General features: G+C 39.3%; 1 protein-coding gene across 1 annotated transcript in view; it reads left to right on the top strand.

The window, feature by feature from the left end:
• The window catches only part of ANKFN1 (ankyrin repeat and fibronectin type III domain containing 1), a 193,951-nt gene that overhangs the window by 99,362 nt on the left and 74,432 nt on the right, over positions 1-20,157 (top strand). The window contains exons 6-7 of the mRNA XM_052658859.1: positions 9,927-10,024; positions 13,177-13,267. Coding sequence (XP_052514819.1) covers positions 9,927-10,024; positions 13,177-13,267 — 189 coding nt within the window. The remainder of the gene's footprint in view (positions 1-9,926; positions 10,025-13,176; positions 13,268-20,157) is intronic.

Consider the following 20,157-nt stretch of genomic DNA (forward strand, 5'->3'; position numbering starts at 1 on the left):
GACCTACAACACTTTCTAGAACTAACACCAAAAAGAAGTGTCCTTTTCATCATAGGAGATTGGAATGCAAAAGTAGGAAGTCAAGAGATATCCAGAGTAACAGGCAAGTTTGGCCATGGACAGTAAAATGAAGCAAAGCAAAGGCTAACCGTTTGGTCAAGAGATCACTCTGGTCATAGAAAAATCCTCTTCCAACAACCCAAAAGATGGCTGTACACATTGACATCATCAGACGGTCAATACTAAAATCAGATTGATTATGTTCTTTGCAGCCACAGATGAAGAAGCTCTAAAACAAGATCTGGAGCTGACTGTGACTCAGATCATGAGCTCTTTATTGCAAAATTCAGGCTTAAATTGAAGAAAGTAGGGAAAACCACTAGACCACTCAGGTATGACCTAAATCAAACCCCTTATGTTTATGCACTGGAAGTGACAAGTAGATTCGGGAGCTCAGCTCTGGCAGACAGAGCGCCTGAAGAACTATGGACAGAGGCTCCTAGCATTGTACAGGAGGCAGAAACCAAAACCATCTTGAAGAAAAAGAAATGCAAGAAGGCCAAGTGGCTGTTTGAGGAAGCTTTACAAATAGCTGAGAAAGAAAGGGAGAAGTGAAAGGCAAAGGAGAAAGGCAAAGGTATGCCCAACTGAATGCAGAATTCCAGAGAATTCAGAGAATAGCCAAAAGAGATAAGAAACCCTTAATTATAATAAATAAATTAATTAATTTTTTAAAAAAAGCCTTCTTAAATGAAGAATGCAAAGAAACAGAGGAAAACAATAGAGTGGGAAAGACTAGAGATCTTTTCAAAAAAACTGGAAATATCAAGGGAATGTTTCATGCAAGGATGGGCACAATAAAGGACAGAAACAGTAAGGACCTAACAGAAGCAGAAGAGATTAAGAAGAGGTGGCAAGAATACACAGAAGAACTACACAAAAAAGGTTTTTATGACCCAGCTAACCCAGATGTTGTGATCACTGACCTAGAGCCAGACACCCTGGAGTGAGAAGTCAAGTGGGCCTTAGGAAGCATTGAAAATGAAAGTGAAAGTGAACGCCGCTCAACCGTGTCCGACTCTTTGGGACCCCATGGACTATACAGTCTATGGAATTCTCCAGACCAGGATACTGGAGTGGGTAGCCTTTCCCTTCTCCAGGGGATCTTCCCAACCCAAGGACTGAACCCAGGTCTCCCACATTGCAAGCAGATTCTTCACCAGCTGAGCCACAAGGGAAGCCCAAGAATACAGGAGTGGGTAGCCTATCCCTTTTTTAGTGGATCTTCCCGACCCAGGAATCGAACTGGGGTCTCCTGCATTGCAGGTGGATTCTTTACCAACTGGGCTATCAGGAAAGTCCATTAGGAAGGAAGCATTACTACGAACAAAATTAAAGGAGCTAATGGAATTCCACCTGAGCTATTTCAAATCCTAAAAGATGATGTTGTTAAAGGACTACACTCAATTGATCAACAAATTTGGAAAACTTAGCAGTGGCACAGGACAGGAAAATGTCACTTTTCATTCCAGTGCTAAAGAAGGGCAATGCCAAAGAATGTTCAACCTACCATACAATTGGACTCATTTCACATACTAGCAAGGTTATACTCAAAATCCTTCAAGCTAGGCTTCAGCAGTATGTGAACTGAGAACTTCCAGATACAAGCTGGGTTTTGAGGAGGTAGAGGAATCACCAGAGATCAAATTGCCAACATCTGTTGGATCATGGAGAAAACAAGGGAATTCCAGAAAAACATCTGCTTCTGCTGCACTATGCTAAAGCTTTTGTGTGGACCACAACAAAGTGGAAAATTCTTAAAGAGTTGGGAATACCAGACCACTGTACCTGCCTCCCGAGAAACCTGGATGCAGATCAAGAAGCAACAATCAGAACTGAACATGGAACAATGGATTGGTTCAAAATGGGAAAAGGTGTATGACAAGGCTGTATATTGTCACTCTGTTTAATTAACTTCTATGCAGAGTACATCACACCAGCTTTGATGAATCACAAGCTAGAATCAAGACTGCTCAGAGAAATATCAACAACCTCAGATATGCAGATGGTACCACCCTGATGTCAGAAAGCAAAGAAGAACCTCCTGATGAGAGTGAAAGAGGAAAGTGAAAAAGCTTGCTAGAAACTCAACATTAAAAAAAATAGAGATCATGGCACCCAGTCCCATTACTTCATAGCAAATAGAAGGGAAAAAAGTGGAAGCAGTGACAGATTTTATTTCCTTGGGCTCCAAAATCACTGCAGATGGTGACTGCAGTCATGAAATTAAAAGATGCTTGCTCCTTGGAAGGAAAGCTATGACAAACCTAACAGCATATTCAAAAGCAGAGGCATCACTTTGCCAACAAAGTTCCATAGAGTCGAGGCTATGGTTTTTCCAGTAGTCACATACAGATGTGAGAGTTGGACCATAAGGACAAGCGGAGTGCTGAAGAATTGATGCTTTCAAACTGTGGCGCTGGAGAAGACTCTTGAGGGTCCTTTGGGCTTCAGGGAGATCAAACCAATCAATTCTAAAGGAAATCAACCCTGAATATTCTTGGAAGAACTACTGGTAAAACTGAAGCTCCAATACTTTGGCCACCGATGCAAAGAACCGACTCATTGGAAAAGACCTTGATGCTGAGAAAGATTGAGGGCAGGAGGAGAATCAAGTAATAGTTCTGAGTACTGGAAGAATATTTCCTCAATTATTTTGTGTTACTCATAATATAACAGCCACAGAGACATTTAACTTTAATTTGAATTATTAACTCTCCATCACTTTCTTAAGTCTAGACTAGTGGTCAGCAAATTTCTCTACAAAGGACCAGAGAGTAAACATATTAGGCTTTGTGAACTGCATATGGTCTCTGTCCCATATTCTGTGTGTGTGTGTGTGTGTGTGTGTGTGTGAACACGTGCATTTACAGCCCTTTAAAAATGTAAAAGCCTGACCTCTGGAAAGATTTGGCTTTTAGCTATAGTTTGCCAATACTTGGTTTAGACATTCCACAAAATAAAAAATCAAGCTTTGGTTTCATAGCATTTGCTGGCTTCTATGCTGCACATATTCCCACCACACCCAATCTGAAGCTACCAATGTGACGTCAGTAAACAGACTGGGGAGCTAAGCGTAGTAGTACATCATTACATGCTATTTCCACCATACTGATAAAATATGTATCAATAATCTTAAAAGCATAATTAATAATAAAATGCTGTAAATTAGGAAGCCATGAGTTTTGATTATTTACTGTCTTTTTAACACAATTTATTTATCTATAAGTTTGTACAATTTAATTTTTAATGATGGCTATGTTTAACTTCTAGCTGGAAAAATTCCTGAAATTTTAACAATCAGCTCTTGCAAGTCATATGGGTCAACACCAGCACCCACTGGAATTATCTGATCTAAATGTGGTTGGAACCAAGCTCTGACTTTCTCCTTCTGCCTCTCTGTGCTGTCTCTAAAAGCCACCCTATCATATCACCTAATCTTAGATATGACATAAGGAGATTTTGCACTTTGTGATAAATCTGAGACCTTCCTAACTCTTAATTTAATGTTTTAGGAAAATCTAGTAGATGACTCTACTAAGGAAAGAGATCCTATAAATGAAAAGAAAAAAAAAGTGATTTCTATATGATCTGAGATTGAGGGCTTATTTATACTTCCAATAACTCCAGTAGTAGAGATCATTTAGACTTTCTCATGCCCAAACTGCAGAAATTACTGAAGAAATTTTTGCTTAAAGGCACCTCTGGCTAAGACACGAGAAAAACACAAGAGGTGAAGCTCTGTGAATCTCACTGAAGACATTAAACTGACGGCAGCTGGGCCTCTGGAAGACTGGTGTTCCTCCAACAAACACTTCATGCCGTGCTTGGAAAAAAGAGAAAGAGCTCTTAGTAGTAGTAAGACTCCCCAAAATTTTATATTTTATTTAGAAAGCAAAGATGGTCAAGAGAAAGTACAAATTCAGATGAGCGCCATAAGAGGAAAGCCATTAGGAGATAAAGAAGCAAATAGATCAGACTGTGGAGCTGAGTTTTGTTGCTGACACTTGTATACTTTTGTAGTGTTATGCTCTTTTCGAAAACCTGAACATTTAGAATCTCTTCGTCATGTCTGTATCTATAGGTAGCTCCGTCATATGGCAGGCAAAACTAAGACAGTGCCTAATCTATATAAGTAGAGGCATATTATTTTTATGGATGGCAGAATCTGACAATAAAGAAATGAATATAGCCTTCCAATTCCAACTGCACTTTTAGTCTGCTAGAAGTAATAGGTGCAGGAAGGGTTTACTAGTGTCCCCCCACCCTCCACCCCCCCCAAAAAAAAGCCTTTTGCCCCTAATTTAAATCATTGTTTTTCTAGGGAAATTTAATTTGGGAAAAAAATGTTTTTCTAATTAACTGGAAGACTGTGTGCTATGCAAACAATAAAGATTCTTGTTTGAAAGTAATGCATGCCCCTGCTCCTCGAACTACCAAGGGAATTTAAAATAAAAAATGTAAGCGGCTCCAATCTTGTATGTTGCCAGACCTAAGCAGAATTCCCAGATTCAGAGTTTTCACGTGAGTTCCCAATTTAAAACTCACAGTGTGGAGTGGGTTCATGCTTTAGCAAGACAGATCTTCTCATCTCTGGAAATGACTATATTTGATCTTTCTCCGGGTTTCTAGGCATGTTCCTCTCTCCCTCTTCCTCTTGGCTTGAAAGGTTAGAAACTGCACAATTAGATGGATCAAGGGAAGATTTCATAATGCTCTGGTGCTGGGCTGGGCAGTCTAGCCAAATTCCATTCATTAGCTAAGGCGCCGAGTGAGTGTGGCCAGTAAAAATGCTGTTTTGGTTCCATAGAAGTGCTGATAGGGAGTAGGAAATAAACTTTAATTTTGGGGGTCCTCAGAGACAGTATAGATAGACAAGTGAACAGCCTCGGATGCTGGGAATCTGAAAGCCAGGAATTAATCTCCATCTCAACTACTTATTAAGCAGCTCAAACAACTTCTATTCTCTTTCGACTGAAATTTTTTCTATTCTAACACTGTTTTCTTATTCTTTAAGTTCTAGGGTCAGATTTCTGTCTGTCTTAGTCTTCAAGCATTCCGAAGTCATGAGTCAAGTATTCAGTTCACCCCATATATCCTGAGCCACCTATACTGTGCTAGGTGCTATGATAGATGCATGGTATCAATGGTATTAATGCAGCTTGATTCAGAGAGCTCTTAGACTAAAGAGGAGACAGATCTATTTGATCCAAAATAATAAAGCAAGTGCAATGTAACAGATGTATTACAATTGCTATGGGGAATTCCTTGGAAAGCCACGAAAAGCTGTGGAAAGGAAGGGTCCTGGAACCAGGGGTTTGAATGAAGTGGGTAGAAGATTTGGGGAAAGGTGAGCATACCAAAAGAGAAAACAGCATAAGCAATGGGCCTGAAGCAGAGTGGCTGGTGAGGCTCAAGTGGAAAGCTTGGTGAGGGCCTGGGCAAGAGGGTACCTTTTACAGTCTGCCCTCCTGATGTGTGAAGAGGGTAAAACAACTTCTCTAGACTGAGTCATTTGAGATTTGAAGGAGAAGCTGGACAATAGCAAGCTTTAGATTTTTTTTTTTAATCAGTTGCAGAGAAACTAGACATTGCTGCAATGTTACCTCTTTATGCCTTTGCTTTTACACAGTCCTCAGCATCACACTTTCACTTTTCACCTTCATGCATTGGAGAAGGAAATGGCAACCCACTCCAGTGTTCTTGCCTGGAGAATCCCAGGGACAGTGGAGCCTGATGGGTTGCCGTCTATGGGGTCGCACAGAGTCGGACACGACTGAAGCAACTTAGCAGCAGCAGCAGCAGCAGCAGCGGCATCGCACAGTGGTGCGTGCCTCACTGAGGCTCCCCCGACGCTGGATGGCCTCTTCATTTATAACACTGTTACAACTCCAGGGTTTGCTAATCACTCAAGCCACACCATGAGGCATGAAATTGACCTGCATTTTGACCAAGTTCTCTGCTTGCACCCCCTAACGCTTCCAGTCGTGCGTTTTCTACCCTTCTCCCTGGGACATTTCTCCTTACATTATAGACTTCAAATGACAAGGCCAAACCGTTAGGAGCTCTTTTTCTTCTTAAGCTTTCAGTCTGTGGTTTACATAACTGTCTTCAGGAAAATGGTGATGGTTCAGCTAGAACTCTCTCACCCAGCTGACATTTCTAAAGCTTAGATAAAAGTGAAATATTTGTTAAAATAGCAAATCACATTTAAAATATTCATAGCTATTTGATATAAATACACTGATTCACAGTTTGAGCCAGAGCCAAATGTTAAGAAATACTAACACCTAGGTTTTGTCTGGCACCTTTTTTACTAATGTTCAACTGCTGTGAGCTATTGCATGATTGCACCCTGCTTTTATTTCCCAGACCTAAGTAGAAACAGTTGCCCTAATCTTTATCTGAAAATTAGAAGTCTTATATAGTCTTAAACTTCATATACACAGCTCCAACCCTTCAGGGATTTAGAGCAGACTTATAAGTGATTTTTCTCATGGCTTTAATATTAAGTCTTTAAACTACCTACACATAAGTTTCCAGAGAGACCCTAGTAAGTTGCCTTCTTAGAACTCCCAATTGACTCTCAAAGTGATTCCTACTCACTCTGTTCCCAGGAGTGAGCAGAATCACCTTCTGTATGTCAAAAGAGCCCACCAACCCAAGGAAGTACATAGAGGGGAAAAAAAACTAGGTTTGTCCCAGAAACAAACAAAGTTGTCCCAGAATGGACTGGCCATTCCAACGTGGAGAATTTTTTTCCTTCCACATGAGTCTTCTCTTTCTCTAAATCCTTCCCCTGTTGAAATCTACACACATTATAAAATCAAATTAGACTTAAATGTTTAAACCTTTCTATTAACTCCTAAAGAGGACTATACCTCCCTACAAACCTGCTTCTATTTGTTTTGTGTGTGTGTGTGCGCTGTTTTTCAAGAAGCCAGGCCCTCTTTTCCACCTGAAATATGCTTTGTAGAACATATTTCAATAGAACATGACAGCGCTTATTCAAAAATAAACTGTTGTTTCTTCAGAAACTTTAAAAACTGCATCTCTGAGAAACTTTTCATTAATCATTTCTCAAATAATCTGCTCTTATTCCCACTAATTCTTAGCTCTTCTTTTGGATGTTACCCTGAATCCTTAGCCCAAAATCAGAAGCTCTTGATCCTCGGCCTTGGACTTGGGGCTTCACCACATCAGTCAACCATATATGTCTCAATGGCAACCAGAGATATTTTTGTTTCTAGAATTTTCCTATATTCTTTGTTCTTTATAAATGTTCTTGCACATGTGCTACTGATTTTCATTTTGTTTGTGATAATTCCCTCAGTGACTGCTCTTTTTTCTTTAGCTTAAAATAATATGCAACATTATTCTCTGATTACAAACTCTCTCTAATTTGACTTTAGGAAACTTGGCTTTAACAAGAACTACGAGCTCATAAGCATAATAAAACATTTGGGAAAAAAATCATACATATATGCACACATATATAAAATACATATATTACAATACATCCATATATATTTTTTAGAATATGTATTTATAATAAGTTATAGGCTTGATTTGAGAGTAAACATAAAACCTTAATCATTTGATTCTAATTAGACTTTATAATGTGCCTGAGAGCTTCAAAGGGCAAGAGTCTGGAGAAGAAGAAGATTCACATGAGAAAAATATCTCTATGTTGGAAAGCCAGTCTATTCTGGATTGTGTGTGTGTGAACATGTGTACATATGCAAACACACACAATAAAACAAATATATATGTATTTGATTTGTGAAATATTTAGTAAGCATCTTCTACGCACCAAGAGCCCAGATCCACGTGTGGATCTAGAGGGAAAAAAGGCCTAGCACTTTTCTTACTCTTAAATTTCCCAACATCTAACAAGAAGACGAGACACATACAATACAGCATAATTATGTGCATTAAACCTCATTTTTATACAAATAAAGTACTTTGGGAACACAGAAAAAGATGTATTTAATTAATTATTCCTGAGGAATTTAAAGGATTAGTGGGGTTTTGACAAACAAAGCTGGAAGATGAACACAAGACAGAAGCATAAAAACACACAGAATAATAGCCAGGCAACAGAGATTTATGAAGCAAGGACTTTGCTTTGGGAAATGGCAGAACATAAGCATAGTAGAATAAGGTTGGGACTAGACTGTGAAGGTCCTTGAATGCCTTGTTAAGATTTCATCTCACTTTGAAAGCAACTAGACACCGAGAGAAGATTTTCGGCAGAGAAACTAAATAATTTGATCTTTATTTTAAAACTATAATGCAGGTTATAATAAGAAGATTGTATATAAGGATACAGATATGAACAGAAAAGTCAATTAAGAGAGTTTATTATGTAGGCCTAAAAAAAAAAAATCAATTGCTCATGATTGTGAGAGTCTACTCTAGAATAGCTTCAGTGAGGGAAGAGAGGGAAATTTATGGGAAGCATTTAAAAACAGAATTTTCTGGGTATAGTAATCAACCAGTTGTGAGGAAGTGGAGAAAAAGAGGAGGCCAGGATGCACCGAGTTTTAGGTTGGTTGACTAGATGTGTGGCAAAGTTATGAGTGAGAATTAAGAAAAAGAGAAGAGAAACATTCCTATAAGAAAAAGTACTTAGTGGAGTACTTCCACAGCAGAGGAACTGTCTGAGTCTGGGGGAGCAGCAGGATTTAGATGGTTTGGCTTAATTTTGAAGTATTTAAGTGTCATAGAGAATATAACTTAAATCTTAAGGTTTATAGCTTGTCATCATGAGGTTTAGAAATATGCAGGCCTTGTCTTCCATGTGACTTAAGCTCACGCTTCATTTAGGATTGCCTCAAATCCTGCCATGTGTAAACGGTCACTTAAGATGCTTTTCACTGATGATGTACAATCTCTCTCCTGACCATGGGTTTTTCCAACCAGTGGAAAATGTTATGAAAGAGCATGTCTCACAGTAAAATGGGGTGTCACAATCTGAGTGTTAGATTTCACTGTGAATGAACACCCGCTTTGGAGATGTCAGGTGTGTGGGGAGCAGTGAAGAGGTCAGCCACAAATCCCAAATTCTCCAGCTGAAAAGAAGCCAATGAAAAAGCCTGGAAGACACTATCATGGAGGAGAAGCAAAGCCACAGGAGTAGAGCATAGGACGCTAAAAAAAAAGAGAATTATTCTAGAAGGAGGAGTCAAATTATGCAGGAGGGCATGAAAGGAGGCTTCTTCATTTGTGAGAAGAATACCCCTGGGATCTTCAAGTAAAACTCTCAGCAAAATAGTGAACCAGAAACCAGACCTGGGGAACAAATAGAAGGTAATATCCTAATGAATCCTTCACTTCTCACATGTAATAAATAACTTATCTTCTATATACAACAAACATATATAATATGTCTTAGCATGTGTGTGTCTATACACATAAATACATACCAGTGGCGCTGGGGTAAAGAACCTGCCTGCCACTGCAGGAGACTTAAGAGATGCAGGTTCGATCCCTGGGTCAGGAAGATCCCCTGGAGAAGGGCATGGCAACCCACTCCAGTATTCTTGCCTGGAGAATCCCATGAACAGAAGAGTCTGGCCAGCTACAGTCCATGGAGTCACAAAGAGTCGTACACGACTGAAGTGACTTCGCATGCACAATCATTGTTGAGGGAGTGAGTGCTTTTTTCCTGCTTTTGTTTTAAAAAAATAATGGTGGACGTGGAAACTGCCTTACCCTGAGAACTGTTAAATTGCCAATATAGGGGAAAGATGATAAACTTCACTGTTTTTGAGAGAGATTCTTGATAGATGACTGTTCTTCCTTTTTCTTTCTCTATTTTTCTCTCTCCTTTGCTTTCCCCCCACCCTCCCCTTTCCACCCAGTGGAATGGAGCATGTCTAAAGACTTTTGTCCTCTGGCTGGAGAAATCATCGTGGAAAACCTGCAGACCCTGAAATACACAATCACAGGACTGAAAACGGTAAACGCCAAGTCTTCCCGTCACACTCCCTGCTCCCCTGCCCCTGATGTCTGTGCTGGGATACTCGTAGCAAATGCCTACTTTGGAAGCAACAGCCAACGCCCATTCCTCTGGCAACAACTGCCACTCATTAAGCATGATATGTCTGGTATCCATAATCTGAACCCCACAAAGGAGAGAGCAGACAGCATGAACCACTTTGTAAGCTGCCATGTTCTACAGAGATCAGAAAAAGACTGGCCTCATGCAAGCCTTGAAAGCTGCTGCTTTCTGGATCACAGTTTAATCTTGGGGCTGGGGGGAGGGATCAAAGGCTCTCAGAGATCCAATTTTGACTCCCTGTCTGATGGTAAAAATAACAGCCTCATCTAACCCTCACCCCGACAGCTTTGGTTGAGATCAGTCATCAACTGGAGTCACACAATTTCCTGAGAGAAATCCTTTTCCCCTGATTACAAAAAAAAAAAAAAGTGTGTCTAAATCTGCTTTCACAAGAAAGAAACTATATTTGGTGGCACTACGGTTCTCAGTAACCTGAACCAATTTAAACTGTGAATGAAAAACTGAAACAAACTGCTTATTTGTTTAACCAATCTAAATGTTAATTATTTATAGAACTACAAACTATACGAGCATATGAAATGCAGTATATAAAAACACCTAACAACTCACTTCAGACTGGAACAAACCCTATATTTCCTCAAACAATTAATGCAGCTAAACTGGGCCATCACTTTTGTTTTAATTAAAAAAGGTTTTAGGTAAACTTAAACCTGTATTATTGCTTATCCAACTCAAATAATTAATATCTTAGGACCTTCAAATGTGAGAGGCAGAGGGAGAATTTTCTTGTTTTTCTAAAAGGCTAATCAATTAAAACAGTTATCTGTAGAGCATAATCCTGAAGCCCAGAATTAAAAAGCTGTGTTAGGTTGCACTTCATCAAGTTTGAACCAGCTTATTCTAATAGAATTCTTGGCGGTTGGGTCATCATCACAGAATCTTAACTTTTCATCTTACTTACACGTCTACACCAGGGCCAAAGCTATGGATTAGCAGGACAAACAAATCCCTGAGTGGGTGGCCCCCAGAGATGCTATCAGCATCTGATGCCCAACACTATAGCTCACATGGTGGAAGAGGGCCAGAGAGAACCCAAGGGAATTTCCACTGCTTAAAAGAAAAAGTGATATGGTGATAAAAATGGAAAACTCTCCACAGAGAATTCTCTAATATTTGAACTAATTTTTATAGGGATTAAGGTTTTCCACTTGGCCGTCCAATGAGAATAATGCAGACACTATCCTAATCACATAAAAGCCTAGAAGCAGATTTACACTTCTACAGAATCTCCATAATGTTGAGGTACATAGAAACCCACTTTTAATGTTATAAAAATTAAGTTTATAATAGGTAAGGCCACTGTTATTAACTCCCTAGCAAAGGCTCTACAAAGATTTCCATTTTTTTTTTTTAACTTCAAACACTATTTTACAGATTTCACAAGCAATGCTTTAACAAGTGCTGACTTCGAAATACCCTTTTGGGGGGAAAAAAAGTATTCCTCAAAGCAAAAACATAAAACTATACAAAACATTTTAAAATGCTATAATCAAACAAAAAACAACTTAATTCTCTCTTAAAAATTGAAGCATATGAGACCTCCCTGGTGGTCCAGTGGTTAAGACTCCACGCTGCCCCTGCACCTGCCCAGGGAACAGGTTGGATCCTGACTGGGGAACTAAGATCCCACACGCCAGGGGGCACGGCCAAAAATAAATAAATACATAGAAGTCCAGTTTATTTACAATGTTATATTAGTTTCAGGTGTAGAATGTCGTGATCCAATATTTTTATAGATTATACGTCATTTAAAGTTATAAAATATTGGCTATATTCCCTGTGTTGTACATTACGTACTTGCTGAATCTTCATTTTTCACCTAGTGGTTTGTACCTCTTAATTCTCTTCTCCTTTCTCTCTCCTCCCTACTTCTCTCTCCCTACTGGTAACCACTGATTGTTCTCTATATCTGTGAGTCTGTTTCCTTTTTGCTATATTTACTAGTTTGTTTTATATTTTAGACTCTACATATAAGTGATATCATACAGTATTTATCTTTTTCTGGTTTATTTCACTAAGCATAATATCCTCTGGGCCCATCCATGTTGTTGCAAATGGCAAAACTTCACTCTTACAGCTGAGTCCTTTGTGTGCGTGAGTGTGTGTGTGTGTGTGAGTGTGTGTGTGTGTGTGTGTGTATCACATCTTCTTTATCCGTTCGATGGACACAGATTGCTTCCATACCTTGGTTATTGTAAATAATGCTGCTATGAACATTCAGATGAATATATCTTTTGAAATCAGTGTTTTGCTTTCTTTGGATAAATATCTGGATGTGGAATTGCTGGATCATATGGAAGTTGTTGGTTTTTTGTTTTGTTTTTTTTTAATTTTTTTGAGGAACCTCCATACATACAAAACTCCTTAATTCTTGACATCTTAGGCTATTAAAGATATAAACTATTGTTTTAACAATGGTTTTTAAAAGGAAGTAACATCAAAGATTTAATTTTTTAAAAAATAATTGGGTAAAGAATATTTATTACAGTATTATTTATTGTAGCATAAAATGTGGAAACAATCTGTCCACCGATGAGGGATTGGTTAAATAAATTAATATGTTTAAACAAAGTGGAGTACTATGCAACCACTGAAAGAATGGAGCAGATCTTTAATTATTAATCTGAAAATGTGTTCATTACAACTTGTCAATTTTATAAAGCAAGATGATGAGTTAGAAGAAGGTGATAGCATATGCCACTAGGGAGGAGAAAAAAAGGAAAAACAGATAAAGGGTGAGAAATTGCAGGTTTTGGTAAACCATACAGGACTATGACTTAAAAACTGGTGTATAATATTTGGGGGGAGGTCAGGAGAAGCAACTATGATATTCCAGTTTTGGAAAAAAGAAAGCACAAAGAAATTAAGAGGGCACCCCAAACACATTTATTATCATGTAAAAACATAGTAGTCAAGAAAAGCTAGAAAGTTAAAGTGTGGGTAATGGGATGAATGAGTTCATCAGACACAGTAAAACTGACTAAATAAAACTCCCAATGCTTCATTCTCTCTGTTTCAATACTTTGCAGGGCCAACAGTATTTTGTTCAAGTGTCGGCTTATAACATGAAAGGATGGGGACCTGCTCAGACCACGACGCCAGCATGTGCTTCTCCTTCTAGTAGGTGGTGGCTGTGAATTCTCTCAAGCCTGGCCAGGCTCCGACTCCAATTCCATCCTCGGGATGCCCCTGCCATTCCCTCTCCCCACTGCTTTGGACTAACAAGACCTCCTCAGAGTAGCATCGGCCACATAATGAATGATTCCTCTGCAGAAATGTTTCTCTGGGAGGCAACTCAGTGGAATGAAAGAAGGGGGAATTTGGAAGCAGCAAGACTGAATTTGATACCCATTATACATTTTATTAGCTGCATGGCCTTACAAATTTACTTAAATTCTCTGGGTCTCAATTTGACATCTGTAGAATGGGTGGAATCATGCCCTTCACAGGGCTTTTGTGAGGATGTACTGAAATGTCATACTAGGACTGGCTGGCCCCGAGTACATGCAACCCACTTTAGCTCTCACCTCCCCTCCCTCATCAAAAATCTAGCAAATCTTATTTACATTCCATCAGAAGCAAAGTTTTCTTATTAACAGGCACTCTGTCACACTCTGCCACAAACAAAATCTGTAATATTTGTAATGGTGGCGGAAAAACCCAGCAAAGGCCGTTAGTTTAAAATTAATAATTTATGTGTGGTATATTTGGTAATTCTCTATTAAACAGAAAATTTAATAAGAAGAGATATCTCCAGACATACCACAATATGATAGATTTTTCTGTATAATAAGTCTATTGCTCTGAATTATATTTTAGTTTTAAAAAAATCTTCACTAATGTGATCATTTAGAATGGTATCACATGTTCTTGCGAAAGTGCAAACAGCTCCATCCTTTGTGGAAAACAATGTTTATATTATATCAACCGCTGTAAGAACATTCATTTCTTTCTATCCCATAATTATACATCTAAGAATATAACCTAAAGAAACAGATGCAGACACACAATCATAAACAAACATGGGCACTGCAGCAATAAATTGATACAGTGAAATATCATGTGTGATGGAGAGAACAAATATCCGACATCAACTTCATGGTTAAATAAAACATGATGTATAAGGACCCACACTAGAGAGCAAAATGCAACCATTAAAAATGGTGTTCTTAAAAAGCCAACATTGTATAGAAGACATTCTTATAGTGTAAGTTTTACATAAACAAATTTCACAATTTTTTCTCATTTAAACTGTGAGTCTGACCACAGTTAGGTAGGTGTGTCTGCATATAATTAGTAAAATTTAACAGTAGATATTTCGGCTATAAGATCATGGGCTCTTTGGTTTCCTTGTTATACGTTTATGCATTTTTCAAGTATTCTAATGATGTTTACCTGGGAGAAACCAAGAACCAGGTGGTACCATATGAGCTGTCACAGTCGGGATGTCGCTTAACCCTAACAGCAGTTGCTGTTCCCATCTTGTGGACAAACCTCACCTTTATCCTCCACATCACTATCAACACCAAGCTGACATTTCTAAAGCTGCTTATATGCTGCATGTTGATCTAAGAATTTTATACAGACTAAGTCCATCTTCATAACAAACCTATTGAGCTGATTTTTATTAGTTTACTGATGACGGAACTATTCATGTTGATGCACATAACACACACACACATAGCCCAACAACACAAAATTAGCAAGCACTGAAGTCAAGTCTAAACCCTGTGTCCCTTGCTCTTAACCACCATGCTCTACTCCTCCACTAGTAAGGAAATTAGGATTGAGAGAAGATGTTGCCTTGCCCAGGATCATGACTTTGGTACATGGCTGAGCCAGGGTTAAGTCTGAACTAGTCAAGACTCTATGCAGTAACTAGCTCCCTGCTATCAGACTAAAAGCCAACCAGCCCATACACAACTTTGGTACATGGCTGAGCCAGGGTTAAGTCTGAACTAGTCAAGACTCTATGCAGTAACTAGCTCCCTGCTATCAGACTAAAAGCCAACCAGCCAATACCAACTACTGCTGCTGTTGTTCAGGCACTCAGTCATGTCTAACTCTTTACGACCCCATAGACTGTAGCACGCCAGGCTTCCCTGTCCTTCACTGTCTCCTGGAGTTTGATCAAATTCAAATCCATTGAGTCAAAGATGCCATCCAACCATCTCATCCTTGTCGCCTCTTCTCCTCCTGCCTTCAACCTTTCCCAGCAGTAGGGTCTTTTCCAGTGAGTTAGCTGTTCACATCAGGTGACCAAATTATTGGAGCTTCAGCTTCAGCATCAGTCCTTCCAATGAATATTCAGGATTGATTTTCTTTAGGATTCACTGGTTTGATCTCCTTTTTGGCCAAGGGACTCTCAGAAGTCTTCTCCTACACCCCAGTTAGAAAGCATCAGTTCTTCAGCACTCAGCCTTCCTCATTGTTCAGCTCTCACATCCACGTATGACTATTGAAAAACCATAGCTTTGACTATATAGACCTTTTTCAGCAAAATGATGTCTCTGCTTTTCAATATGCTATCTAGGTTTGTTATAGCTTTTCTTCTAAGGAGCAACGATTTTTTAATTTCATGGCTGCAGTCAATGTCTGCAGTGATTTTGGAGTCCAAGAAAATAAAGTCTGTCACTATTTCCATTTCTTCCCATCTATTTGCAAGAAGTGATTGGACTGGATGCCATGATCTTAGTTTTTTGAATGTTGAGTTTTAATCTAGCTTTTTCACTCTCTTCTTTCACATCAAGAAGCTCTTTGGTTCCTCTTCATTTTCTGCCATTGGGTGATTATCGATATTTCTGAGGTTATTGATATTTCTTCTGGTTATTGATATTTCTGAGGTTATTGGTATTTCTTCTAGCAATCTTGATTCCAGCTTGTGATTCATTCAGCCCAGCATTTTGCATGATGTACTCCACATGTAAGTTAAATAAGCAGGGTGACAATATATAAAGCCTTGATGTACTCCTTTCCCAATTTTGAACGAGTCCATTGTTCCATGTCCAGCTCTAACTGTTTCTCCTTGACCTGCATACAGGTTTCTCAGGAGGCAGGTAAGATGGTCTGGTATTCCCATCTCTTCAAGAATTTTCCACAGTTTTGGGGATCCACACAAAGGCTTTAGCAGAGTCAATGAAGCAGGAGTAGATGTTTTTTCTGGAATTCTCTTGCTTTTTCTATGATCCAATAGATGTTGGCAATTTGATCTCTGATTCCTCTGCCATTTCTAAACCCAGTTTGTACATCTGCAAGTTTTCAATTCACGTTCTGTTGAAGCCCAGCTTGAAGGATTTTGAGAATTATCTTGCTACCATGTGAAGTAAGTACAATTGTGCAGCAGTTTGAACATTCTTTGACATTGTCCTTCTTTGGGATTGGAATGAAAACTGACCTTTTCCAGTCCTGTGGCCACATCTGAGACTTCCAAATTTGCTGGCACATTGAGTGCAGGACTTTCACAGCAGCATCCTTTAGGATCTTAAATTGCTCAGCTGGAATTCCCCATCACCTCCACTAGCTTTGCTCATAGTAATGCTTCCTAAGGCCCACTTCACACTCCAGGATGTCTGGCTCTAGGTGAGTGACCACACCATCATGGTTATTTGGGTCATTAAGAACTTTTTTGTAGAGTTCTTCTGTGTATTCTTGCCTCTTGTGGATTCAGATAGCTAAATCGGGCCATACAGAGCCTTGGACCACAAATACCAAAGATCTCTAAGACTCCTGAGTCCCCTAGCGTTTGATGATTTAACTATTCCAGTCTTACCTGGGCATCTTTCTTACTGAAGACTTGCCAGAAACACGTGGGGGAATATTGCAAGATTAAGATAAAATGCTACTATACTATCCAATATACTAAGATACTTAAGGAACCAATCTCATTCCAGGGTGGGACAGAGAGGAAGGGTATGTATCTTTCAAGATGAAGGATAGCAGGAATAGAAAACCAAAAAAAAAAAAAGAAAAGTAGGAAAAAACAGTACGCCTGAAGGTGGGGCAGGGGGAAACCCACTCCAAATGCATACCCCACGCAAGTTCTGACTTATATTATGTTTTACTTATAAACATCAGATGGATCCTGGTTCTGTAAACCTCAAATTCTATTCAGATACTCTCCCTCACAGTCCATTTGAAGAGCTCTCTCCAGAATGAAAAGAACAGTTGTCCAGGGCTGAGAAGAGCTACTTATTACTTGGTAATTAACATAGCAAATGGCAACACTTTCTAAAACAGCGCATTGATTAGCAGGGGTATCTGGCAAAGAACTAAAATCGAAACATGTCATTATAGTCGCTGCAGACTTGCCATGTCACTTGGAAAGAACAATATAAAAACACTCTGGTTCTATTTATAAACAGAGTATGACATTGTGATGTAACATATATCAGCATTCAGATATTTACTAGAGGACAATGTATTCTAACATGACAGAGTAATTGGAAATTTGGTAATATGTTCCAGTAAGCTATAAAGCTTTTTAAAATATTTTTACAAAAGGCCTTAATGTGTTTTTATAGACTGATGTTAAACGGCATGGTACGTACCAAGAGAACAGGACCCAGACAGACTTGTCTGAGTTATGATCAGGAGAGCCCTGATATCGCCAGCGAATGTAAGCTCTGCGTTGTGTTGCAACTGGAGTGTTCTCGTTACCAGAACAGTGAGCAGTATTATGTGGCACAATCTGCTCTTTTCCTACCATGCTAAGTTTATTCCTGTCAGGTTCCTGATTTCTTAATATATTTTCAATTTTGTTCCTCATCCCTAAAGTCTCCTATTTTATGTAGTCATCAGAACCTTCCAAACATCTATGAGAAAAACTCATTCTTTCCAAAAACCTTGGCATCATGTCCAGTGCTCACTAAGGCTGCAATTTAGCATTAGCAATTTTCTAATGTATCACAAAGTCATCAGTTCAAGCTCGCCTCTGATGTAATAGGGCTCAGCTGAAAGAGCCAGGTCTCATTCATCTCCCCCTGCATTGATGGCAGTATTAACACTCATTAGAATGTATGAGTACGTTCAGAGCCATGTAGTAATGCAGCCACCCAGGAGTCTCACTCAAGCAAACAGCTTTGCTCATCTTATCTGAGTACTTCATATATATTCACCTAAGAGAGCAAACACATAACAGCCTCTGGGAATTCACGAGAGCATCGTTTATTCTCACTGTGTCCAGATACCAGGGACACTACAGATAGTCCGAGGGCCATTTGGAATTTGTTTCCTCGGATATCTCTACATTTCCCAGTAAAAGCTCTTGCCTAGCCCATTCTACATGAACACCATCATGTTTCAAGTCACAATGCTTTACCAACATTTAATGAGCATCTCCAATGTGCCCAGAATAGTGCTTTACTTACATTATTCCTCTGAAACCACAAATAACCTAAAAAAAGAGATTCAAAAGCTCACTTTACAGAGAAGAGCCCTGAGGCAGAGAGAAATTAAGCCATGGTTTCTGCCAACAAGACACAGCGTCCACAGAAATTACCTATGCCAACTCCCTGTCTCGAGTTGACCACAACTAAGCCACAGCACACAGACTCCAAACAAACTCTCACCCTCCTTCTCAACAGAAAACAAAAACAAAAACATCACCACGATATAAGGAAATGAGTGCTATACAGAGGGTCACGGACTATGTTATGGTCCTGGCTATGCCACCAACAAGCTGAATGATTTAGAACTGGAATGGCTATATCTGGGCCTTTATTTTCTGAGAGGTGAAAAAGGAAGATGGCTACATGGTGGGTAGATGGGACGGAAAAGGGATTAGAAAATCTCCGAGGCCTTCCACTTCAAAGGGAATTATCTGCTAATGTGTTTGAAATGTATGTAATGTTTCCATATACACCATTCAGGAAGTTCACTTTCCATCAATGAGGTCCCTTCTTTTTAAGTTATTATTTACATAAGGCTTGCCATGTAACACTGTGCTGAATATCTAATATAATACACCTCTCATTTAATCCTCACAAAAATCCTGCCAGATAGATACTATACCCCTTTTTCATACTACTGAGTCAAGTCTCTGTCAGCTTACAGATACCAAACTAGGAATCAGAAGTGTCAGGGCTTAAAACCAGACTTATCTGACTCCATAACCCGAGTCCTTTCTGACTATGCTGAACTGCTTGGCCTAGGATAGACCAATCCGGAATGCTTTTACCTAACGTAACTGACATTGGTGCCTTCCTTCATAGCTCAGCTGGTAAAGAATCCACATGCAATGCAGGAGACACCAGTTAGATTCCTGGGTCGGGAAGGTCCACTGGAGAATGGAGAGGCTACCCACTCCAGTATTCTGGCCTGGAGAATTCCATGGACTATATAGTCCATGGGGTCACAAACAGTCAGCCACAGCTGAGCGACGCTCACTTTCACTTCACTTTCAACAGTCATGGCATCAGCTTAACAAGAGGCTGAACAAGAGAGACTCACGATTTTAAAATAACTCTAGGTGGAGGGAACTTGAAACTTGTTCAGTTAGAACGTAAGCCTCAGATATATTCATGAACTAACTGGCTTTTCTTGAAAAGAATGCCTACCAATTTTAGAGAAAGCATTTAAACTAAGAAGCACTTTAAGTTGTTGCTTTTGAAAGATCCAGAAAGTAAAAGCCAGGGGGAACGAGATTAGAGGAGGAAAGGGATGGACTTTGAAATGACTGACCTGCTGAAAAAAAAAAAAAAAACTAGAGTTGGAGACAGCAGAATTATAATCTTGACATTAGTCCCAAACGGATTATTACTTTTGATATCATCATAGCCAAATGGAATGAAAATAGAAGGGGGAGAAAAATCTCAGTGGGTATTGCAATTTAAATTTGCCATGTAAGCTAATACTGTATATTTAGAGACGGAGCAGACAGGGTGGTTGGTGGCTCAGAGTATGTGCACGAGCTGCTGCGCCAGCTAACCAAAGCAGACATTCATTAGAGCTAAAATGTAGATTGCCATTTCTTGGCATCTGACATGGGCTCTTTCCTTGGAAAGAAATGTCAA

The sequence above is a fragment of the Budorcas taxicolor genome, chromosome 19 (assembly GCF_023091745.1).
Source record: "Budorcas taxicolor isolate Tak-1 chromosome 19, Takin1.1, whole genome shotgun sequence".
NCBI classification, from domain to species: Eukaryota; Metazoa; Chordata; class Mammalia; order Artiodactyla; family Bovidae; genus Budorcas; species Budorcas taxicolor.